The sequence below is a fragment of the Ornithodoros turicata genome, chromosome 3 (genome assembly GCF_037126465.1).
Source record: "Ornithodoros turicata isolate Travis chromosome 3, ASM3712646v1, whole genome shotgun sequence".
NCBI classification, from domain to species: Eukaryota; Metazoa; Arthropoda; class Arachnida; order Ixodida; family Argasidae; genus Ornithodoros; species Ornithodoros turicata.
Window position 1 is genome coordinate 77,366,474 of NC_088203.1, and position 26,104 is coordinate 77,392,577.

General features: G+C 42.8%; 1 protein-coding gene across 3 annotated transcripts in view; it reads left to right on the forward strand.

Annotated features, from left to right (window-relative positions):
• The first annotated feature begins 50 nt into the window (after positions 1–50).
• The window catches only part of LOC135388664 (histone-lysine N-methyltransferase ASH1L-like), a 37,531-nt gene continuing 11,477 nt past the window's right edge, over positions 51–26,104 (forward strand). For 2 of the 3 annotated variants that reach the window (XM_064618365.1, XM_064618366.1), the window contains exons 1-15: positions 51–266; positions 1,373–1,565; positions 2,722–3,108; positions 5,203–8,563; positions 9,696–10,002; positions 10,738–10,902; positions 10,975–11,052; positions 16,733–16,825; positions 18,445–18,595; positions 18,787–18,835; positions 20,101–20,209; positions 20,279–20,433; positions 22,615–22,813; positions 24,122–24,230; positions 25,282–25,446. In XM_064618365.1, the coding sequence (XP_064474435.1) occupies positions 1,452–1,565; positions 2,722–3,108; positions 5,203–8,563; positions 9,696–10,002; positions 10,738–10,902; positions 10,975–11,052; positions 16,733–16,825; positions 18,445–18,595; positions 18,787–18,835; positions 20,101–20,209; positions 20,279–20,433; positions 22,615–22,813; positions 24,122–24,230; positions 25,282–25,446 (5,442 nt within the window). In that variant the 5' untranslated portion in view covers positions 51–266; positions 1,373–1,451. The remainder of the gene's footprint in view (positions 267–1,372; positions 1,566–2,721; positions 3,109–5,202; positions 8,564–9,695; positions 10,003–10,737; positions 10,903–10,974; positions 11,053–16,732; positions 16,826–18,444; positions 18,596–18,786; positions 18,836–20,100; positions 20,210–20,278; positions 20,434–22,614; positions 22,814–24,121; positions 24,231–25,281; positions 25,447–26,104) is intronic. The other variant, XM_064618367.1, reaches the window with a different exon arrangement.

Sequence of the window (26,104 nt, forward strand, 5' to 3'; positions counted from 1 at the left end):
GAGGAGTCGGTGTTCATGAATGTTCATCATAACCGTCATAACCTCATCCCTTTACGGAGCCCTCCAAGCTCCCGCCATGTTGATTGGCAGCCATAATGTGTTTATACTGGAAGTAACGCTTTGATTTGAAGAAAAAAATACTTGCAATATATATTTTATCCTTCTCGATCACCTTTTGAGGATATGAGGAAAAATGTACACACGCTTGTATCGCGTGCCCTGCGCACGGGAGTGTATTTCTGTTACTGTGGATACACATGAAAAAGGTGAGTAAACCTTGTTTGCATCGGAGCAATAGCAGCCCTAAGTCAAGGGCGAATTTGCCGATAATCTGATTGATAAAACTCTCTTATTGGCTGTATGTATGTTACGAGTTCCGATCATCTGAAATGCGCGAGCGGGAGCAGTTCATAAGAGTTCGTTTAACCGTTGTAACGTGCCTTCACTTACTCAATTTTTCCTTCGGACAGTCTCCCAGTCAAAGCCGTTAAAAGGTTGCTCGTAGAGCGTTCCCTCAGGTTGATATACAAACAGAGCCCTTAACGGCCGCTCTATGTCTTCGGTAACGTTAGTACAGCGAGACAGACACGAGAGTTTTCACAGAAGAGGCCCCGTCGTCATCTAGCGCGATTCGTGAAATGGGTTCAACAATGTTGAGTTAGAATTTCGTGCTACTTATTGCACTGTACTTGCGAGCTTTCGCTACCTCGTTCTGACAGTGTTTTGTTGAATCAATTAAATCCACTTCGTCAACTTTAATTTGCCGCGAGCGCGGTTCGTTGTGAGTAAAGTTGGTGCATAGAATCAGCTCTATACTTTTTACAGCCATGTAGCCTCATTCTACACAGAAAGAAATGGTTGCTCTCTCTCGTAATCTAACTTTGAGGGCCAAATAGGAAATTGCCGAATACTTTCTTTTTGATATTGGGCTTAGACGTGGCTTATCAACGACGTTAGTTCTTAAAGGCAAGCAGCGGTTAGTTTATCAGATGACTACACATTATTTTTTCTTATATTTTATCCTTCCACGCGCTAATAGAGGGATGAGTGCGCACACTCAGCAAGCATAAGAGCAAAACTTATGTTGCCACCATGTCAAAGAGAAGCACCTTTTTGGGACAATTTCCACCTGATATGCATTCCAGTCTGTACAGGTACACATTATGCTCCTTTCAAATGGTAATACATTCGCATTAACTTGGACCAATTCGTGAACCTAGGACATCACAGGCACATATACCACTTGCCCTCAGCAGATTTCACATAATGCAATTAACCGTACCACGAGATTTGCCACTGTGTGTCAAACCTTCAGTGTGGTCGCTATTGAAGTCTGAAAGATTTACCGTGCCATTTACCATTTTTGTCCCAGTGTCGCATTGAAGCAGTGGAGGTACAGGAGAATGGCAGTGGCCAAGAGTGGCTAGTGCAGGCTGTGGTGTGAGCCTCTGATGGCGCAGAGCAGCTTTAGTGCACAGCAGCAAGACTCGGGCGGAGGAATATCCTTCCTGGGGCAGAGATCACCACCAGCTAAGCAACTTGGGCCAGGCAGTGTTTCTGACCTGGTAAGTTTTTGTTGCAGTTTTTCTGAAAAGTGCTCATCCAGGGGCACACAAATGAGAAAACCTTTATCCAAGAAGAGAAGAAAAAAGAAGTTTAAATTTAAACTCAGTTTTATTTGTGCTACGTATCTACATAAAGATATATACAGGTGAAAGAGCCAGTGGGATTAAGTTTCCACTTAAAGGTTCCTCCATAATGAATGCACGAGGATATAAGTGGGACAGTGCTGGCATCTACAGGGCGCCCAGCATGTACCGCATGAAGGGGCGCCAAAAAAGACACTTTTCAGGCAGAAAGAAGCCGCTCTAGGACGACGGAAGAGAGATGGAAAGTCAAGAATGCAGGGGGGCGGCACAGATTTCCCGGTTGTCCTCTGGAGGCGAAAAGTAGATGCCGGCTCTGACAGTTTCCCATAATTTGTTTTAATTTTTTGCGAGATTTAGTATACGAGCTGCCTTTGGCCTAGAATCAGAATTTATATGAGATGCGTAAATAGCAAAGTTACCTTTTTGCGTTGGTTGTTATTCTTCAGTATGAGCTAGTAATTGTTCATATTGTACATGTTATATCCTGCAGTGTTCAAGTATGAACAGTGAACTCTCAGCTGCACTGGGAATTTTCTGCCTATATCGTAATCGTCTCCATTAATCCACAACCTCTATATCGTTTTTTAAAATCCAATTCTCATTCACCGATTCATCTGCAATAGAAGCAACGGCTGAAGGGCTCGCGACACTTTGTCCGAGTTATACCAAATAAATATGAACCCGCATTCCAAGTTTTACAGCAAAGGGAGTAGTAGATGCATAAAAGATGGACACCACACCATAAATGACACACACGTCCGGCTCTCGCATCACTGCAGGCATCTCCACCAATACGCATTGTGAGTGAGGTCACACGCTCATGACATCACATGGGAATAGCCATAGCTATGGCTGCTCTGGCATCAGAGCTTGAGGCATACGTGCATTTAAGGGTTTCTATCTCGCCGAAGACGACACGTAGGAAAATAGTTCTTCCTTCCTCATTATTGTGGTGTGCAGTACAACGCATGCATGACGTAACGAACCACACATATCAAAATGCGCAAAACATTCATGATTAACTTAAGGTAACTTTAAGATTAAGCTGCAGTTTTCATCTTTTCTGCACCAGCCGGAGCCAAAACACCGTCATCGTACCAGCTCCAGCAGCTGCTCTAGCAACAGCAACCACGCAAGCAGCAACGAGAACTGCGAAGGTTCTTCCTCCTCCTCGTCTTCCTCGTCTAGTTGCTCCTCGTCGAGCTGCTCTTCATCTTCTAGCTCCTCGGGGGAGGAGGATGGCTGCGAGTTTGCTATTGTGCAGCAAACTCAACAGCAAGACCCACTCAAGCTGCGCATCGCGGCACGAAGGGTGTCGCGACAAAGTGCCACAATGGACGAGGGATCGGTGTCGTCTTCGGCTGTGCGGATGCGCATCAAGCAGCACAAGCGCAAGCGAAGGACGTCGCGTAGCAGGCGTATGCCACGCTGCTCCTGCATGGAGAACCGGATGCGAAGAGTATGTAGTTAGTTTGAGTCTAACCACGGTATTGTCGCTCAGCCCCAAGGGATCCCTTGTCCGCTTCAATAGCCTCTGCAGCGCTTACTACACGTGCAATGAGCATGTGCCCAATGCATTGAAAGAGCCCCTTGAAGTGCAGAGATCCCTCGGGGCTGAGTGAGAATACGGCAGTAAATGTTTCATTGCCAAGGGGGGAGCAGAAACAATTAATGAACTTAAAAAGGAAGCGTTGGAGAAAATGTACAGAAAAAGGAGATTCGCAAGCAGAAAGACATCAGTATCCAACTCCAGTATCAGCTCTACTGGATCTCAACCATGCTCCCCAGATTCGTTTTCTTCACCAAAGCAAATTCACAAATGACAGGTCATGTGGAAACTGAAAATTGAAAGTAACGTGCAGCGAGACGCATAGAAAATAGGAGTCACAAGGGTTGAGCAAAAGCAACCCACATTATATCGCATCGGGAAACAAAAGTAAAAAAGCAAAAAACAAATGAGGTAGCACAGCACTATACATGGTGCTGTCATTAATGCAGCCGTAGCTTCCTTTCCACCAAAACCCCAAGTTCGAACAATTCCTGCCACATAAATTCATTATAGTAGAGACATATAATTTCTTCTCGTTATGACATATATACCAAAATCAATAATAACGTTAGGATGCGCTAGAATGCTTCACACCTACAGTGCTGGGTCTCTGTAGTAAGGGCATTGACTTACAACTCACCCCTAAAAAAAATAAAGGCTCAACCGCAACAGGTGTTTTTCAAGCAGCCGAACGCCGAGCATTTCTCAGTGGCAAGCGGCGCTGTCGAGAAACGACCAAACCTAACCGCATGCGGTGTTTCCACAACGGTGGGTGGACGGCGTCTCATGCGAGTGTTTCCGTACTCGCTCAAGGAAAGAGACTCCACAACTTGATAAGCATTCTTATTACGAGTGAAAAAGTCTCAAACGCAGGTGCTTTTGAGCAATAACATAGTAAAATGAACGATACTGCAGCAGTGCACATGCACAGAGAAGGACGGCGACGCGTCTCTATCGTTCGCTGACGCTGTGGCATCAACAATCGTGACTGCCCACCGCTGGGGAAATGCCTCCTACAGTTGGGCATTAAAATGTCACTTTTGACTCATCTGTCATCCTGGTGCATTTCCTACAGATATGTTTGACAACATCCCCTAAAGAATTGAAAATTTTTATCAAACCCCATGCTGGTGTCAGTAATTCGGGGCTGGTGAGTCTGACAACGTATGTTTGTGGGCTGAACATAGTTACATGTGTCTGTACGATTTAAGTGCAGGTAAGAATTATTTGTGTGTGCTTGTCATCTACCAACGAGACTCGCACACATGGAGACTGGTTCTGATGATGAGATAGAGTTTCTTTTTCTTTTTTTTTTTGCTTCCATGCTGTAGAAGTTCATTGTTTTTGCGCGGAATTATGTTTCGCATTTTTTGTGTTTCCTCCAAAATCGCGAATTTCAGTTCCCGCGAATAACTCTGGCCGTATGACGGCGAAAATCATCTGGCGCTCGACGCTATACCCTGACTACCTTGACCCTTTCTACTCCATACAGCGTAGTTTAAGGTAGTTTAAGCAAGCCGCGGAAGGCTGTTTTATCCCATCAGGCAAGATGTAAAGAAACGAAAATTGATCACGTTTTTGTTACTCCTACAAACGCATTCCACTGTACGCCTTTGCCCATTGCCTTTTTTCCACTGCCCTGAGTGATAATGAATGAGAACTGCTAAAATGAATTGGCTGACCTGCACATAGCCAGTACTATGACCTCCTGCAGGGTCTCTAAAGGCCATTGTACAGGTCTTTTCCTCCCGTGTCTGTGAGGAGAGAAAAGGGATTGACCTAGAGCGCTGCCATTCCCGTGAACAACGGATGTCTTGATACGTGCCAAAATATGCCTCAGTCCTCAAACTCCTCAAACCACTCCTCAAACCACTCCTCAAACCACTCCTCAAACCAGCTTTGTTCAAAAACGCAAAAATATTTTCCATGCGGAAAAAAACACTTACACAGTAGTTGAGTAGTTCTGTCCTTCCATTGACTTTGTGATGTTTGCTTTGCGAACAGATGCAACAGCAAGGTGGGGAGTCACCGCAGTGCAGCTACACTCCATGCAATGGTAGCATTGCATCACGCCAGGCATCACGGTCCTGTAGCAGCAGTCGTTCCTCGAGCAGTTCCTCATCCAGCTCTGGCAGCTCCGGTTCAAGTTCATCAGGAAGTTCCAGCTCTGACTCCAGTTCTGGAAGTTCAAGCTCTTCGGGGAGTTCATCGAGTACATCAGACAGTGAGAGTTCGTGCAGTGTCTCCTCCAACTACTCCAGTTGCAGCAGGCGGCGACGTTCACCGCAACCACCAGTCAAGTCTCCCATACGTCAGTTCACCCTGGAAGAAGCCGTTCAGCCAACTTCAGCCATAGTAAACAAGGACGTGTCCATCGAAGAGGAGGGTAAAAACTTTGCTTCTCGACAACTGCCCACCCCTGCGATTCTTCCAACATTACCAACTTACCTCGGTGCAGATGCGAGTGCGAATGTGTCGCCCGACAGCGGAATTCAGTCGTGCGGCGAATCTCCGCAACGGTTGGGGTGCTCGAGTGAAGGCAATGTTGCTGAGGAAGTTGAAGACGTGAGGATGCCGCACCAAGATGAAAAGTGTGCATCTCCTCTTAGGATAACCTCGCCACTGTGGTCCGGATGCTCGGAAGCAACGTTACAGTCAACGAGGCAAACACCGAAGCAAGAACACCAGATACCTGAAATAGTGCAAAAGGAAAAGGTTTCATCCAAGTTCAACGGAAATGAGTCCTTGAAACAAACCGAGAAGTCGGAAGAAGTGAAAGCAACGTCGCCACCACGACTTCGGAGTCGTACCCAAGGACGTGGTTGTACCGTTGGGAGGAGCACATCGACACTGCCAGGCAAGGAAGCAGAATTGGGAACTAGAATAGGAGGTTCTTTGGATGGGTCGCACTGTGGTGATGAAATGTGCGACGGCGCCTGGCCGATGAAACGCAGTCCGAGAGTCAAGGAGAAGCTGGAGAGAACAAAGACACGCCGTAGCAATGCTCTGGGAGATAGTGAACTACAGAGGCTGGTGAGAGAGGTTCAGGACTCTATAGGGTCTCAGTTTCAGGAAACTGGAAGCGATTCAGAAACGAAGATGAGAGATGTAAGCATTCATGACATGATTGGACTGAAACAGGAAAAGCTGGATGCTGTGGTTGTGGTGGAACAGATGCTGGGGAAAATGGAACCAGATGTTCCAGTGGATCGTGCCAACGAGACTGTCGTGGACTCTAAAACGGAATCAATTCCTCAAGTTATTGAAGTGGAGAACGAAAAACCAGCTCCTCGGAAAAGAGGGCGCCCTCGTCTAGATCCCTCAAAAAGAAAATCCAAACAAAAACTCAACCACGAAAGGTTACCTGTACCCTGTGAAGAACATCATCCTTCACAGTTGAACAGCAGAATCGGTAGTGAAAGAGCAGTACCTAGCTCTTTTCATAATTCGACGCACGACTTATCGGAAAAGAACGGAAGAGAACCGGTTCATTTGGAAGCTTCACTTCCGGGAATCGATAAGAATGTTATTAGTCAACGAAACACGGACATTGAAAAGACTCGAGATGACTCCTCTCGGGACTCCAGCGCTGCGAGGGACAAGGAGTTCACCACGCCAGATGTGGAGAAGCTGCTTCTCGAGTGCAGCGTTGAAGAGCAACTTAACCTCCTGCACATGTGTCAGCGGAAGCTGCGCAAGAAAAGGTTCGCTCAGCCGTCACCACGTCCCAAGCACTCTGACCACCGGAAGAGAAATCGAGGGGCCAAAACACCTAAACCCACGTCAGCGACTCCGAGCATGATCCTGGAGGCTCTCGACTCTATTAGTGACACCTTGGCTGCAACTTCTCTGTCAAAGCAGACGATACCTGCAACTACGAGGTATGCAGGTTGTGTGCCACCAATGTTTCGTATCGTCAAGTACCTGAAACCTAAGCGTGTATCAGAGAGGCCATCGCGGCTCTCTGCAAGTGCTAGTCTGAGCGCTGGAAGTGGAAAAAAGCATGCAAGCTCCATCAAGATGGAAGCCCGGAAAGGCGAGAAAGAAGAGCCAAAGCAGAGTGCTCCTAAGAAGGGGAAGGGAAAGAAGAACACCCATTCTGTCTGCTCCGCTGAGTCGTCACCAGAAACGGAAAGTTCTTCGAGAGAGAGGTGTTTGCCCCTGAAGAAGAGGCACTGTTTACTCAGTGAAGAACATGGTGAAGGTAGCAGAGAGGACAGTTCACATGACGAGGATAGAGAAGTTGAAGAAACACTAAGCACAAAGCGTGAGGAAGACATACAAACTCATGTGTCACCTCTGGAGGTAAAAGAAATACCTATTCTGACGAAAGCAGCGAAGAAGATAATGCCACCTGTGGGCTGTCCTCCTTTGAAAAGAGAGAAAGGACGGAAGCGAGGACGGCTGCTCAAAGACAAAAAGGCAAAGCTTAGCACAAAGAAATGCATTCGGCCACACCCCGCACAACAGTCATCTTCGATCGATGAAGCTATTGAGTGCTGCATTCAAAAGTTCACGGAAGCTCTGGATACAGCAAAACTTCACGAAAGGTCACGGTCACGGTCTCCATTCAAGCGCATGGACGAAGAGAAACCTGCTGCAGACTTACACAGTGAGCCTCTGCCACTTCCAGAGAGGGTAGACAACGCGGACGAGATCGGCAGCGATGATGACGACGACGACTTGCCTCTCGCGAGCCTTTTGCCTCAGCCGGCGATTTGCGATGACGGCGGGAACAACGAAACATCGATCATCCGAGAAGACAGCGACTCGGACAACCCGCTGAAGAAGATCTCGCTGCTGAAGCAGAAGCAGCAGAAACTGCTGAAGGCGGTAGAGAAGGCAAAGAGGTCGAAACAACTGGAGGAGAAAGGAGAAGTGGGAGAGGCAAAGCGTAAGTATCGCAAGCGAAAGATCAGGAACCGCACAGGGTTTGTGAAGGTCAAGAGGAAGAAGGTGATCAAGAAACACGATGCGGAGGTTGTAGACGTGGAGGAGAAAGTGACTGTGGAAGAAGAGACATGCAAAGTGGGACCTAATGTAGAAGAACTCAAGGCAGACACGGAAGGAGCTAAGGCAGATGACAGTGGTGTAACCGATGACACAGTTTCCCAAGTGGACGTTGAAAAAGTTGAAGCCAAGAAGGAAGCTGATAAAGGAGAAAATGTAGTGGAAGAAAAAATGGCTGATATGGATGCTGGTGACGAGACAAGAGCTGAAGGGCAGCCAGCTGATGATGTAAAGAAAGAAACAGCCTCCAATGTAGTTACAGCTACTGCCAAGGAGAAAAGGAAAAATAAAGTACAGAAGGCAAGAAGCAGCCTGCCTCTTTCAAGAAAGAAAAAGAAAGCATACAAGGCTGCAGGTAAGCTACTACATAACAGCAGTTCGTTTCAGAATTCTTATTGATAGACTGTTAACTAATCAAATTCATAATATTTTTGTCATGGTCCCACATTTTAGTCTCAGCCTCCCAAGTCCCAACAAGCCTCTTGCGTTTCACGTATTTGTTATTCACGTACTATTCATATAATGACTGGTAATAATAATTGGAGCCCATGATGATGTAAATTTTCGCGTCTCACAGTGTCCCCCGTGATTGCCCACTGGACGGTAAACCAGTTGTCATGTGGACAAGTGGCTTACTTATTTGTACAATATCCTTTATGCTTGATTAGTCAAAAGCAGTGGAACTCGAAGACTCTAGCATATTTTTTTGGAATGATGAGGAATGCTCCCACCCCCATCAACCTGTGATGTGCCCAGAGAGGACAACATGCTAGACATTAGTTTGTGAAACAGTGAACAAAAGGGATGGTTCTTCAAACATTCATACAACTACTATGTATTCATCCCAGTGTCACTGGAAGCAGCACGCTGTGGGTTCGTTTCTTTAAGCACAGATCCATACTTAATGAATACTTCATAGTATACACGGTAAAAGCCGCGGATAAGGACATGTCCTGCGCCGATACACCTCGTACAAATGTGACAGAAAATAGAGGAAGGGAAATCATTCTTCTCACATTAGTTCGTAGGCAATCCCACACGCTTTCATGGTGGAACGCGACTACCTGGTCGTAGTACAGAGCTTCAACCTCGTAGCCCTGCTCGTGGGAGTGTACTTATTAAGACACGTCGCATGGTTACCGTCTGCATTCTGTAATGCTGGATAACCGACCGTGGAACATGTGGATTCTGCCGAACCCACTTTGTAAAACACTGGTCAAAAGCATCAGGTCATGGGCTTGAAACCAGATAATGAGGTCAATTTTTTCCATAGTACAAATTGCTCAGACAACATAATTGTGTGCACGGGATGCTAAAACAGTAGATACAGACTGCATGCTAATATTTCAACAAAAGTTGGAGAAACCACGGCTGGGCAAAATTATTCGACAGACCAATCAGTACGGCGTCGCCCATAATTACAGTTGTCACGCGATGTAAAGCCACAAATTATCATTGTCAGTCATAAGAATCACGTTTCACTCCAGGCAAATACAAGAAAGCACGAACCGACGCAGGAAAGGTGGTGGACACCATCAGAGAAGCCATCGAAGCTGTTGTGTGTAGCAGCAAGGAGAAAACTGCGCCATCCTTGAACAAGAAGAAAAATTGTGTCCCTGTGACAGAGTACAAAATATCGAGCAAATCCAAAAGTGTAGAAAGGAGGAAGAAGAAGAAGAAAGGAGCAACTGAACTGGACAAGAACAATCGAGAATCTGACTCTTGCGGAGAGCCTCCTCGGAAAGCACGCAAGGCCGAGTCAGTCGACAAGGCGAAGAAATCTGCCTCCCCCAGGTAGCCCTTTTCAAAAGCCTTTGTATATACAATCTTTTTATTAATAGTTACAGAATTTTTATTAAAAAACTAGCAGAGCAAGATAGATGCCGTTTTAGCATGTGGGTTGTACGGCCCAGCAAACATCCTGTAGGACAGCGTATGCAACTACTGGATGAGTAATTAGCTAAAATTTATTAACTATTAATTAGATGTTTCGTGGGAAATGCGAGATAGCAGCATTGGAGCCAGTCATCATTCAAATCTATCGTCCTTGTTAAACATCCTGAGATCTAATGTATGTATGAAATACACGTAGTGTGAAAACTTTGTGTTACATATTTGTGTGGAAATGTGGAGATGATTGTTCTATCGAGGAAATTGCATTGTAGCATTTCTGGTAGAGTCCTACGAATTCTTATTTGTATAAATGAATCAAATAGGTATTTACCTGAAGCTAATAAGAAGTGAATACTACTTATATTACCTAGCTGCATTCCCTGTGTTTTCTTGTGGCCTTTATGGGCTTTGGGGTGCAGCTTCAGAACTATTCCAGTATATTCAGTTTGAATGAGACACTCCTTCGATACGAATTAGGGTATTCTATATTTGGATTTGAGTTGAGTGCACAGTTCGGTATTTGAAAAATTGGAATAGTTACGCAGCCCTAACGTTTTTTCAAGATTTTCAAATGTCTCTGCCTGTGTGTGCATGCAGTTGAAAGTGCACCTGACGCTATTATATCCGTCTCTTCAGCACGCCTACCCCAGAAGATACACCGGTGATTTCAGTGACAAAACCATCATCGGGGTTCAGCGGCCAACGTGAGAAACGACGTCGCCGTAGGCGTCGTGAACACCAGCTTCCTAAGAAGAAATACTTGAAGGCCGGACTCTACTCCGACTGTTTCAAGGAGGACGGGTAAGAATATTTCTCTTTTGAGCGTGACAGTGAGGTTGAGAAATGTCTCACGTGCGAGGGCAATTATTCCAGGAATGCTGCAAAGGAAGGCACGGAAACGAGCGCTGCTTCTTCGAGCTTGCCCGAGCAGCTGAGTTCTCTCAATATCAAGTGAGTGTTGTGCCGTGCAATGCAAGCTAACAAAGTCCCAGTTTGTTCTCGATGATTGTTCTGCATTCCTTAGGTTATACTTTCTGTTATATGAGACTTCGAAAATACTACTACTCCAGTAATGGCAACAAGACATATTCACACTTTTTGCAATACCTTAGCATGGCCACAAAAGACAATAATGTAATTGCGTTGCAGTGACGGTTATTTATTCTGCGCACCAACAGCCACTGGCCTAAGCAGTGGGGATACAACATCAACGTGTAGTACATAGGGCCTGACTTTTTCGGGTTATATTTTACAGCAAGATCGGGGGGGGTAAATATCGGGTTATATTTTGTTTCAGTAATTCGGGTGTAATCAGGTTGAACTGAACCTGAACCACCCAAAGTCTAGTTGAATCGGATTGGATCAGGCGTAAATCTTTGGTTTACTCGGCATAATACACGACACACCAGTCGATACAGAGTATCAATATTTTGTTCATGCATCTAAGAGGCAGCAGGTGCCTGTTTTAATAGTTTGTATAAGCATACTTACGCGTTTACAATGGTTTCCAAAGTACTGCGGTAGTTGCAATGAGTTCGGATTATCCTGGTCCAGCAGTTTTTGGGGAAATATCGGGTTAAATCCTGTTTTTATGATTTGAATCGGGAGGTAAATATCAGGCCTAATCGGGTATTACCCTAAAAAGTCAGGCCCTTATCAACTAATTAAGCGCTAAAAATACAGTATATAAAACACCAAGAGGAGGAAAAACCACAAAAATTGTGGTTAGATAAGATACATGCGAAAGTTGAAACATAAAACATAATTCACTTTAATCACTAAGTCAACTAAATCACTGGGTCACTTGAACACAATAGACTTTAAGGCCCTCAAGGAGAAAAAGATGTCCATATTACCATCACTCATGCAATATGTATAGGGCCTGACTTTTTCGGGTTTTATTTTTGGTCAAATTCGGGGGGTAAATATCGGGTGATATTTTTCATTTGAAAATTCGAGTGTATTCGGGTTAAATCCCGTTACGGCATATTCTGTCGTCAGGAATTCAGGTGTATTCGGGTGATTTTTTTTTTGTTTAATAAAAATTTGTCTTAACATGGAACTAATGTTTAGCAATGTTATCAAACTTTATTTTAAAGCACGCTTATGAGTGTGCCACGCGACCCGGATGTTTTCGGGTAGATTCGGGTTAAACCCGAATTTTACAGATTTCGTTCGGGGGGTAAATATCGGGCGGATACGGGTTTAACCCTAAAAAGTCAGGCCCTAAATATGTATTGTAGATGATTTGCATACGTTGCAGCGGATTTGACTTATTTTCAATTTTTGGATAGAATGGTAGGGAACTTCTAGCGAGTCTTAAGGGAACAAAAAAACTGAACAATCCAATAGTACTGGTGAGCCAATGGTAGCATGAAAAACTTTGAACAAGAAAATCAAATCTGACATCTCTCTTCTACAGTCAAGGGGGTGTAACACCAACCTACATTGAAGCGTACGAGTAATAAAATTTACAATAATACTGTCGAGCCCATTTATTACGTTACAATCTTTTATATGAGAGTAACTCCGATATCACGATCAAATTATTGGTTCCCGTCAGCTTACCCATTGAAGTTAACGTAAACAATACATTGGTATAATGATCGCCGCGGAAGAGCTTGCCCGCGTTTAGCGATCACAATCTTCCTGGCTGCCAGTAAAACGTGTGAAAATCGAAAAGCAAGATTGCACCTTTTCACTGAAACAAATTGCAGTGGCGTTTTTAAGAGCTTTAGCCTCCGTGAACATTAAAGCGAGAATGCAGTGTGTTTATCCGTGCATTACTGCTTTGGTTTAGATGTGCACATTGCAAGGCGTGCTACTTCAAAACGACAGAAGGGGCTCGTAGGAAGTAGAGGAGGTTTCCCTCTCTACGTCATTCTCCTGCCCTCGAGTTTTCTTTCTTCTTTCTTCTTGTTTTGCTGCGTGCTACAATGGCGTCTGCGGTTCGGAGAGGCTTTTTGACGAGGAAAGACACGTGGCTCGACCCGAAGTTGCTCGTGCTCGGCAGATTTTGTACCGAGGCAAAACCTCGTTGCATAGTACCGTAGCTTCCAAACAGACAGGCAGACAGTGTCATCACCCAAACGTGTGCCGACGGACTACCCGTGGGGGAGGCGCTGAAGATATGGAGATGATGAGGGGAGGTACTGAAGGCTGATATAAATCCAAAAATATACGAGGGCACTGGCTGACAACATGCGCCAAAATTTTAAGTGACGGAACGCTCTCTGTGAGCGCAACCGATTGTTGTTAGTAATGATGCATTGTAGCTGCTAGTATTTTTTTTATTGTGCCTAATTAATTAATCGAGTGAGACTAATTAGTATTCAAGATAAAAACATTTCTTACCGAATAGAAAAAATAATTTGAGTGGATAAATATTTTCCATTTAAGTTTTTTGTTGTGTCAAATTAATTAAGTGAGACTAAATAGCTATTTAAAATGCAAACTTTTATTAATAAATAAAAAGTCATTTTTGAAAGGAAAACACTGTTTGTTCACATATTTGCTTGGCTTCATTCTCCTTAGTGCTTATTAGCAACAAGAATTGAGTGCCTTCTAGATGCATTTCGTGCAACCTTTTTACATCAGCAAGCAAAGAAACTTGAAAGGGCCATAGAAGTGCAAAAATTTCACCTTGCAAAATGTGGTTATGTTGACAGCAGTATAAAAGGGACAGGACTAGAGGTGTGCCAATATTCGAAATTCGGAATACGAACTGAATACATTTCCACTATTCAATTTGTATTTGAAAATTGATATTCACACTTTTTCAAATATTCAAATTTTTTAAACTCTTTCCTTACCTCGCCCATAGAGTGTCGATCACTCGTGATTGACGGTTTACAAGCGTCGCTGTTCGGCCTCTAAATATGAACAAGGGGTTACATCTGTTGGATACTATAAACACTACAGAATGAGTTTCGTTTTGACTTTTTGTTTTCTCGTGGTGGTGATTTATAAAGTTGGCTCTGTGCAAGGGAGGCAGTGTGGACATGTTATCTTGGTGTCGGTGGCGCATTCCCGCGGCAGATCTCTTTCGCTAATGCGCAATACGAACATTTGAATCATATTTGGGTTAGATTTCGTATATTTGAATGCAAATAACAGCTCTGAAGGTGCTAGACAATAAGATTTTTATCCTGAATGTGTGGTTACGTATAACTTGCACTATTGCCGTTGTTCACGTCTCAAAGCTAACCGGGAGGAATAGAAAAGTGGCGAAATAGCAAAATGTGATACAAGAACGAGAAAGTTGAGCATGAAAGTAATGCGTTATTTTCCACAACTCATGAACTTCTTGATCCAGAGTGTTGATATTTGCAGATATTATTTCTGACAAAATTTGCCACATTTTGTATATTTTGGAACTTGTAGATTGATATGTTTGTTCAAGATCCAGGCATATCTTCATGAGGATTCTGCTGTTTGCACCAATTTCTTTTGTATGTTCCAAAATTAATTTCGGAAATACATGGATAGCTTTGTTTCTGAGACTTACATTATTCAATAGGGCATTCATTTGGCTACATTTTTCTATATAGCAACATCTTTTGTAATGATACTGTCAGCCACAGAAAAAAATATATTTGTCAAGCCACCCAAAAATGGCCATTTTTGTGGCGGTAACGAAAGAGTTAATGTCACACCAGCTTATTACTAAGCCAATCCTGGTTGTTCGCTTGCATTTGTGCGCTGTGGACTGACGAACATCAATGGTACGTAAAGAGCGGCTAGAAAGGAGGTGAGCTGGTGATACCTGATCTCCATAAGGAACCCTGAGACCTTGGTAGAAACACACAAACACGATTCTCAAACACAGCTGAAAGTGTATTTTTCAACCCACACAAATATATACATCGAGGCATGCAAGTCATCCCCGTGCGTGAACCATACAGATGAACACGAAATTGACAGACGGACAGCTGGTTCAAAGAGCGCATTGGTGCACTGCTCCGTGCAAGAAATATGTAAACTGAAACCGATTAATTACTTGACAAAATCACTAAGTGTCGACATGTTTTTTTTTTTTCCCTTGGAATATTTTTTATGAAGGTCTTCATGCGTAAAACAGAGGTTCCATAAACGTGTGAAGTAAAACTGATAAGTTAGGATATTTACTTAATAAGTGAGCGTATGCAAATGAGCCATTCACTTGTTAGTTCCCAAGGATCTTTATCAAAAAGAAAGGTCTTAAATGTCGTCACCTTTTACGAATTATTCAGCCGGGGGACCTTTGTAAAACACCTGGCATAATCGAATAATCGATGACAGCGATAATGGGGGAGTTTAATGTGATGATATTTTAACATACATAGTTTCTACAACTGATAATTCTGCAGTATCTTTTGAGACTGCACCTACTGTTCTTTAGATGAAATGAAAGCAGCGCTGAAGACGAGAGTCGTGGAAACGATCACGTGTGACAAAGCACTGCCGCAGCCATCGTCATTGCAAGGATCACGGTTTTATAGTGCTAAACTATTCCTGTTTCAAACTATGCATTATTGTCAGGAACGATGGTCTCACGTGTGAAAGCACAGTGAAACTGTATAGCTCACCCCAAAACGGCAAATGCGGAAGGCAGTGCCGGTGCGAGAAGAGAGCACTTGCTGCATTCGTTTTCCTATGTGATAATCTGTGAGCTAAGTTGAACACATCTGTAAACGATCTCACATTCTGAACAAGTCATTCCTTTCAACTTCCACATTGTCTTGTCTGTTTCACCAGCACTACAGCAGTGCCAACACAAGTTTTCAGTGCCCATGAAGGACTTTCGAAGTGCAACTTGTTTTTATGGTTTGCCTCTTGAGAAGAACACATATTGTTTTATTGTAAAAATAATTTGACTGTACATGTACAGATAAGCATGTATGCCTTGTGGTAAGCCACAAATGCATATCCCTTATTAGCCCTTTACCAGTGCACGACCTGGGGCATTTTTCGAAGGATCAGCAGCACACAACTGTGGCAGTGTTAGTTTACTGGGACTTAATTGTTACTCTAAGAAGCCTTTATCCTATGATGTGGTGTTCGAAATTCGATTCGACATTCGAAGAGCAATTTTGCATGGTTTATTCTTTAGGCACGAATGAAGCCACAATTTACACTTTCCTTTCTCTCCTTCTCAAGAGGTGCAGGTGCCTCCCATTGATCTCCGCAAACAGTCTCCTGCGATGATTGGACAAATCGTTTGAGGAGTATGCCATGCATCTTGAGAAGGAGAAGAGAGGGCAAACATAAATTGCGACTTCCTTCGCACTTACATCACGAACGACGCAACAGATTACTCCCATTCCTTTTGTATTGCTTTTAAGTATTTTTTGTATTGTTTTTGTATTGCGACGAAATTGTTGTCACAGCAGCAACAGCAGCTTTCAATCTGCGAGGAGAAATTTTTTTGCACTTTACTGCCACTTTAACTAACTTGGAATTCAGAGGAACATTTCTGTGAGAACCTCGAATGCTACACTATGTATTATACTACAGCGTTACCTTGAACATGTTCTTCACTCAGCCTATATTGTGTCACAATTAATCAGTTGATGTTCGTGGATGTCAACTTGTGCGGGGCTTCAGAAGTAAGGGTGCCCCATTATGTCCATGAATGCTCTGTCTATTGTAGCACACTACTGCAGTGGGTGCAGAACATGGAATTGTCCCACCTAACTCCACCTGAAGCATATTCAGCATCAACTAACACAAGCACCACAGCCCGGTACATTGCTTCAGCACCCTTTCTTCCCACCTGCCTTGTGTCATTTCCTCTTTTGCTGCATGCTGTCAATCCTCAACCTCTACCCCGAGTGCTGCGAGTGCTACTCACTCGCAGTATGATTTCTCTCTTGCAGAGGAGTCCAGGCACATCAGCATGCATGAAATCTTAGATTGTTGATATGCACCATGCATAATAAGTAGGGCCTGACTTTTTCGGGTTTTATTTTTGGCCAAATTCGGGGGGTAAATATCGGGTGATATTTTTCCTTTGAAAATTCGGGTGTATTCGGGTTAAATCCCGTTACGGCATATTCTGTCGTCAGGAATTCGGGTGATTTTTTTTTGTTTAATAAAAATTTGTCTTAACATGGAACTAATGTTTAGCAATGTTATCAAACTTTATTTTAATGCACGCTTACGAGTGTGCCAGGCGACCCTGATGTTTTCGGGTAGATTCGGGATAAACCCGAATTTTACAGATTTCGTTCGGGGGGTAAATATCGGGCGGATACGGGTTTAACCCTAAAAAGTCAGGCCCTAATAATAAGTAGAGCCTGAAGTTTTAGAGTTTAACCCGATTCTTCCCCAAATTTGCACCCCTAATTGAAGGTTGCCTGTTTAGGGTGAAACCCGATTTTTACCGGGCAAATTGCCCTCACCGAGACGTCTGCATGAGTGCACACTAACTTGTTTGAAAGCAAACTCAGTTACACCTTTATTAGTTCTGAACCAGTTCAGTTAGTTTAAGTAACTGAGCTCAATTTCTCCCCGAATTTAGCGTACTGGAAGTTTTTCCACCCAAATTTGCATGGATTTAGAACACATGTTTATTTACCCAATTTTTACTCCCCGAATTTAGAAAAAATATTTCCCAAAAACTTCAGGCTCTAATAATAAATATACATTGCAGCTGTGTTTCTTCAGAGGTAAAACGTGTAAAAGATTGTGAATAAAATTTGCGTTAATTCAAAAGCTGTAAGTTGGGAGAAGTATGAAACATTAAAGGTAAAACATGTGCTCACCGATATTGCACAGGTCTATGGCACGAAGGACTCAAGGGCCGAAATGAATACATAATATGTGATGAACGTTGATAAACATGAAGATAAGCATTTGCAAGTTCAAGATTTGTACGGCATCAGCATATGACTTGCTAGCGTTATGTGATTTCCTAACACCTGTTATCGAACACTGTCTGTGAGACACTTTCTGACCTGCATACCTTCCAGTATGGTTTCAAGCTTCACTTGTTTGAATCACTGAAAATTATTTTATGTCATGACCACTGGCTTGTGCCTCTTATGCTTGTTGTGTGTTGTATTCGGACATAAGGATCTATACATTCACACAATCCATTACATTAGCTTTAATCGAGATTTGAGTCTGAACTCCAGCCTAGTTAAAGCACCCTCGATCTTTGGTTGAAGCTCAGTTTGCTTCTGTAATATGATGTTTGTAATTATTTGTAATAAATTTAGTTAATAATAATAATATTTATTTATTTTATTGTTATTTTAATATATTTATTTATATATTATGCTGTTCGTAATAATAAATAATAATAATGGATAAAATTTGTAATAAATTATTTCTAAAAAATTTGCCTGTTTCCTTATGCAGTGATGCCAGCAAGGAAAGCAGCCCGCAGCCGGGTGAGGATAAATCATCCCGACTCATGCCATCTCCCATCCATGCGGGAAAGTTTTTGAGAGAAAAGCGTTTGGATTTTGTCCTTCCATACGACATCTGGTGGTTACACAAACACAAGCAGGTGGGCGTGCTTGATATAATCTCTTTCTGTGTGCTTATATGTGTTATTCTGAGCAACAGCAGAATGTGCATTGTGCATAGGGCCCTAAAATGTGCGTTTTAGGGCCCTGAAGAACGTTGTCCTAACTGTTGTGGCTTCTTTTGTCTTCCATGTCAATAAGAACTTCTTTTTTTTTTTCCCATCTTTTACAGCTTCTGTACAGCTATGACCCAGTGAACAACTACAAGCGGATAAAGACAAGTAAGTAAAGCACAATGTGTTCAGCAGCATCGTACACTTCATTATTTTATATTATTAATATTATTGTTATTACTTCATATTAGCTTCACTTATTCATTACTGCTTATCATTAGTGATTTATTTTTCTTTTCTCTTTTTATTTTATAAATAGTACAGTGTGATCCCATTAATTCAGAATCTCTTAATTAGAACTTCCAAATAATTCGAACTGCACGGCCGCGCTTGACTACCAACTATGGATCAGACAGGAAGCGCCTGGCCACACTGACTGGCATGCTGTTGGCATGTCGGGGAAACGTTTATTTATTAACCGTTGGGGTTACTTATTAGTCATAAGGCTATTACTTACAAAAATAATACTTGCGCCAGATGAAATAGGAACAAAGAACGAGTTCCCATAATGGTGTGCACAAACGAGTGGAACGACGTTGCTTACTCTACATCGGCAAAGCAAGTATGTTTCACTGTTCTAAGGGGGTCAGAGACCCTTCCTCTTGACAATGCAGCCAACAAAAAAAGACGTGGATGACAACCAATTTCTGCTCAAATTCAGTTGGCGAGATACGTGTTTGCAGGGTTCGGAAGTGGGTCGAGCTCACAATCTCAATCGATGTTGATTGAGTCGGGACTAAAAAAACGAATCCAGGCATCTGATAACAATGAAAGATGAAAGTCACTGAAAAGGTTAGCTAGCTGTAGGACTCGAACCCACATCTTCTGGATTACCGGTCCAGGGCCCAGGGCATCAGTTCTCTCATGTCTAATAACAGATTTATTCCTGCTCTGAGATGTTTTCGTGCTCTCTTGTAAATAAATATGTTGGAATGAATTAGCCTCTCATATTTCTGCTATCGTGTGACCGGGAACGTGCGGAAAGGCCTAGCGAGCCACGATGTTTCTCCGATGGAGCTAGCATGCATTGCCAATGCATCAAGCCCTCAATCAGAGCAACTCCCTTTAGTTCCAACTCCTCTTTATACCAACTAATGTTTAGTCCCTGTTGAGTTCGAATTAACGAGATTGCACTGTAACTGCTGAGTAATGCCTTAAAGTGGCTCTCTAATCATACCAGAATCCTACCTAATTAATGCCATAGAAACATACATGTCTGATGTTGCATAAATTGTTGCTGGCTTTTAAGCTGATTAAATGAGGCGGTGTCCGTCGTTGAATGCAAGGGGCCCACATTCGCGCTGTAATGCCATGCTTCTGGTGATGACAAGATTTAGAAACTTACGTGTAATGTTTTTCTATCTCTGCACTAGATGTATATGTGGATGTAAAACCAGTGTCCAAGTATGATGTTCAGAGCTGCAACTGTAAGCTACCAAAAGAAAAGACTGAGAGAGGCTGTGGATCAGATTGTCTGAATAGGTTCGTAAAACATTAGTCTAACTCGTGTCTGCTTCTCTGAATATGACGGTTGTGTTGTCTGGAATTCAGGATGATGTATGTGGAGTGCTCCCCTGCACTGTGTCCCTGTGGTGAACAGTGTGGCAACCAGAAAATACAGAAGCACGACTGGAGTCCAGGATTGGAACGTTTTATGACGAAAGACAGGGGCTGGGGTATTCGTACCAGGGAGCCTATCAAAGCTGGTAAGTGTATGATCTTGTAAGGCATATATGTAGATGTTATGTTATATATTTTATAATGTAAGTACAACTGACAGGATGTGCGTGTGGAGTACGGGATGTGGAAATTTATGTACCCACATAAATTTCATGATGTTTTTGTCTTCGTGTAGAAGATTTATTATAGGTTGTTGATTTGAACCTGCAGCATATTTTGCAGTGTTTCAATTCAGCAGTTGCAGGTACGGTGGAATCTCACTAAATGGAAGTCGCTTAAACGGAATTAATTGTTAATGTTGTTAATTGTTAATTAATTGCAAAATGTTCTCGTTAATCAGAATCAAAATTTTGGCACCTCCAAGAAAACAAAACAGAAAGTGTAACTAACTGGATAGGCTTGGGTTTCAAGGTGCTTCCCAACTTTATCCGAGTGCCATCGCTACGTGCATCCTAATTTAAGCCTCTCCGCTTCCGGTGGTGAATGCAACATGGCTCCTCTAGGCTTATTTCCAGTAGTCCCTCAAAAGTATGCACACCATACCCTCACACTTGTGGCTCATGGGTTACGTGTTAAAGTAAAAAAAACAAAAAAAAACAGCAGTAATTTTTTATATTGGTCAATACGTGTATTTCTACATGCATGATGTAAAACCCCGAGACTAGGGAACACGAAGGGACAGACACAAACACGAAGTCTCAATTTCTAGTGTGTGTTTCTAGTTTTCGTAAAGTATGTTTAAGTAGTAAGTAAGCAGCAATGTACACAAGGGTTGTTTACAGATTGTGCACTTCTGGAAACAATCAAATACAGCATTTAACATCCTACACCACATTTCCTCTGTAAATGCAACATGTTTTTGTGGTTTTTTTGATTGTTTGTTTCTCTTTTTTCTGTTGGTATAGCAAAATACTTGTGCTGTGTGTGCATAGATATGTTAGACGTGAGACATGTATTCCACTGGAGCATGTCATTTTGCCCAAATCAAAAGAAAATTAGACTATGATGGCATTGAGGCAGCTATTTGTGACCGGACAATATTGTGTTGGTTTGAGACATTTTGGGTAACTGGATTGGACTGAATCAAGAATAAAAGTGGCATTCATTTCACATTACTTGCTTACCACAAGTCTATTACCATTAGAGCCTGAAGTTTTCGGGAAATAATTTTTTTGTAGATTCGGGTAAATCGGGTAAATAAACATGTGCTCTAACTTCATGCGAATTCGGGTGGATGGAACTTCCAGTGTGCTAAATACGGGGAGAAATCTGGCTCAGTAACTCAAACTAACTGTACTGATTTGGTAGAAATTGAGATGCAACTGCATTTGCTGCCAAACAAGTTTCATTCCTACAAGCTGCATTCTACAGATGTCTCAGTGAGGGCAATTTGCCAGGTAAAAATCGGGTTTCACCCTAATCAGGCAACCTTCAGTTCAGGGTGCAAATTTGGGGGAGAATCAGGTTGAACCGTAAAACTTCTGGCTCTAATTATTGTACTTTATCTGATTACTGCGCAGCACGTGTGACAAAGCATTGTCCGCATCCACTGTATGTATACTGATCTTATGCTGAGTATCTTCATGGGTGCACGTGTACTGAGTGTGTGCATGCTGTTGTGTGAAACTCCTCCATCCAGTACACAGTGCTAGGAACGCATGGCTGCCTCATTCAACGTGCATCACACAACACAAATTGAAAAACTATCAAAAGCTCTGAAGGAGCAAGTGGGGGTTTCTCTTCACAGAAATTTGCTTCATTGGTGTTGTACCCGGTTCGTGTGTATTGTACTGTATATTTAGCGCCTGACTTTTTCGGGATTTATTTTTGGCCCAATTCGGGGGGTAAATATCGGGTGATATTTTTCATTTGAAAATTCGGGTGTATTCAGGTTAAATCCCATTACGGCATGTTCTGTCGTCAGGAATTCGGGTGTATTCGGGAGATTTTTTTTTTAAATAAAAATTTGTCTTAACATGGAACTAATGTTTAGCAATGTTATCAAACTTTATTTTAATGCACGCTTATGAGTGTGCCACACGACCCGGATGTTTTCGGGTAGATTCGGGTTAAACCCGAATTTTACAGATTTCGTTCGGGGTGTAAATATCGGGCGGATACGGGTTTAACCCTAAAAAGTCAGGCCCTATGTATATTGTATTGTCGTACCCTGTTCTATTGAAGCCATACTAATGAATTCTGCACAGGCAAGTTCATCCTGGAGTATGTCGGAGAGATTGTGAGCGAGCAGGAGTTCCGACATCGTATGGCTGAGCGGTACAGGCACGATGAGCACCACTACTGCCTCAATCTGGACTCCGGGATGGTCATTGATGGGTACCGCATGGCCGGTGAAGGAAGGTTCGTCAACCACGGCTGTGACCCCAACTGTGAGATGCAGAAATGGTAGGAGGTTTTTTACCTTTGGTTTGCTCAGTGCGAATTCTGCATTGTGAGATTAAGTCTAGATGCAAGAGCGAAATTAAAATTTTGAACTATTTTTAGATATAGCATCACAAATGCTCGGGATTTATCTTTTATTTAACTTATTAATTGTTAGTAATCTCAGTCCTCCTACCTCCTAGCAGTGCACATTTGAGGTGGAGGAGTGCATACAGGGGCAGATCCAGCAATTTTCTGGGGGGGGGGGGGGCTCCAGTCTTGGCCAGCAGGGTCAATACCCAATCTAGGTCAATTAAATGCTATGTGAAGACAGAAATGGAGGAGGCTTGGACATCCGAACCCGAACAATTTTTTTGCTTGTCCTGAACCGAACCGGAACTGAACAGAAAAAAATTCATACAGTTACCGGTTTGGGAATCGGTTCAGAGGTGAAACAATTGCACTGCTGACTGACCTTTTTTTTTTTGCTCACCTGAAACGGTTACGTCACACCTTTCTCTTACAACCATGTATGGTGAGTGTAAGCTCGCTTTCATGTAGCAAAATTACTGCCCATGCGCCGGTTAAACCGGGACCGAAAAAATGGCTGTCAATGTCCTGACCGCTGACCGATTTTTTTTGTGTGTGTGTATGTGCGGGGGGGTGTTCTCCCTGAGCCAAACCCGAACCCAAGTGATATACCTGAACCAGTTCAAGCTCATAATTTTGGTTCAGTGGAGCTAAACCCGAACCAAACCAATATGCCTGAACCCGAACCCGAAACGGACCGAAAAAAAAATACAGGTTCCGATCCCTGCATAGAACATGAACATATATGTAAGCTCTGTCCTTGTGTGTCATCTGCACCACACTGGTCACTAGCAAATTTCAATTTCAATTAAATTTTAAGGCTCGAAATAAATTTGTTGTATTTGTCCATCTAACTGTCAAAAAGACTTGAGGAAATTAAGCCATATCTGAGTCGAAATGCATAACAAAAATTGAGCTTTACCTTTAAAACCCCTATGTGGCATACACGTATATTTTCCATGTGTGATTTTCCGTTAATTTGCTCTGTGATTAAAATCTGCTGGGACAGCAGTGGGAGGGTGACCGTCAACATCGTTGTTTGAAAAATTAAACAAAGTCAGTTTTTTGTCATCCTGAAAAACTGTTTGGCAGCTGTACGTGACTTGTTTCCGAAGCGATATTTCACTGTTTGTGCTCCATTTGATAAGAATTATTATTTGCACGCAGCAAAACCTGTCTGTCTGTCAGTGGCACAGCACTGCGCAACAAACCTAACCTAACATCGGTGATCTGTTATTGTAGGTCTGTGAATGGGGTTTATCGCATTGGACTGTTTGCCCTAAAAGACATTGGTAGCAACACAGAGATCTGCTATGACTACAACTTTCATAACTTCAACAATGAACGCCTGGTAAGTGGTACAAGTGACGACTGAAACCTGGCTGGTTTGTCCCGCGTACGTAAAAAGTGAATTTGACCAACACCACCTAGATGGAGAAAGTCTGCTCACTCATCTACGTGGCGTAACAACTAAGACTCAGCCAATCAGGATCGTGCTTTCAATGGCCGTAGCTAATCACAAGCGTGCTTTCAGCAGTCGTAGCCATGGAGAAGAATTGCCGTCGTCTGCTAGTAGTGATTGAACGTCCCCGCATACTAAATGAGAAAACTTTAAAATAAACCGCAAAACGGTCCCATATCTTTCTCAAAAGTGTGTTGCGCGTTTTGTCTACAGATTAAAGCAGTGATGGCCACTAACTACTTCTACAGTAGTCTAACTATAACAACTAACTACTTTGTGATTGAGCAGTTTAACTAGTAGTTCAACTACTTTTCAGGGGAGTAGTTAAAACTACTTTTTTAACTACTGCAATGTAGTTTAACTACATCTATAACTACTTAACGTTGTCCATCAACACCAATCCTTTGTAACACCTAAATATGAATCACAAGCAATAATAAACTTTGGCTCAAGCCATTGCTACGATCGTCAAATACAAAGCTTGCGGCGGGATTCTTTCTGTGCCTACGCGATAAACTAAGTTGCAGAATTGCGGCAAAATCGGACGTAGTTGACGCCTTGAGTAACCTAACCACTGTAGTTAACTAGTTAAAATGGTAGTTTAACTAGTAGTTGCCACTACATTTCTCCAAGTAGTTGATAATTACTTTTTAACTACAATCAGGTAGTTTAACTAGTAGTTTAACTACTGGCCATCACTGGATTTAAGTCTGCAGGTTCAAAGTTAGGTGCGTGCCAAAGTTTCCAATGTGAGTACAGTTTGAGAAGTAAACACTTGCTGTTCAAATGTAGAGGTCCCATAGTTGAAATGTGCCTGCCCCATGCATATTTCATTTCTGCCCCATGGTAGCCTGCCCCAGTTATAGTATGTGTATCGTAAACGTATGAATGGAAGCCGTCATGTTCACAGCCACACCCTCATGTGTCTTTGTAATTACAGCAAGTCTGCAAGTGTGGCAGCGAGAAGTGTCGTGGCTTCATCGGCGGGAAGACGCAAAGGCTGAATGGACAGAACAAAGATAAGGACAAAGAGAAAGAGAAGGATGGAACAAAGGGAACTTCGAGTCGGTCTATGCGAAAGCAGCGTCTCAAGCATAAGAAAGATGTAAGGAACGTTGCATGAAATAAGGACCTCATTATAATAATCCTGCTTCGTTCAAGCAATTAATGTGATAATTAGAGGTATGCAATCTCGGATTTGCGGGAAAAGTGCGGGTGCCACTGCGGGTCATACGGCTACCCACGTTCATGCTTTTTCGCAAAATAAACACACAAAAAGTCAAACTTCCATTTAGTTTAACAATAATTTGATGACCGTTCTTTCAGCAATGAAGTATTATGCATTTGATATACCAAATATAAAGTTGCGATTAAATGTCTGCAAATGCTTTTGGGTTTTTCTTCTTTGCACTGCAGTAAGCTAACTTGTGCAACTGGGCTGTACGCCCTTGTAGTGCGGGTCTGCGGATATATCCGCACGACCCGCGTGTAGGGTCGGGTAGCTCCAACCAGACTCGTGTGGCTTGGGAGACTGTATCTGCATGTGCAGTGCAGGTGTGGGTCGAGAATTACATACTCGTGCAGACCTCTAGTAATAATGTTATATATCACAGTGAGTCAATTATCATTGTCATTGACAGGCTTTGACATGTCCAGTTTTTTTTTTCCTTCTCAGTAAGTTTACTCAACTGAGTGAGGTGCAACTGGAATACATTTGTAGCCAAGTGTTGCTATTATATGTGTCATGTGCTTTGGGAAAATAC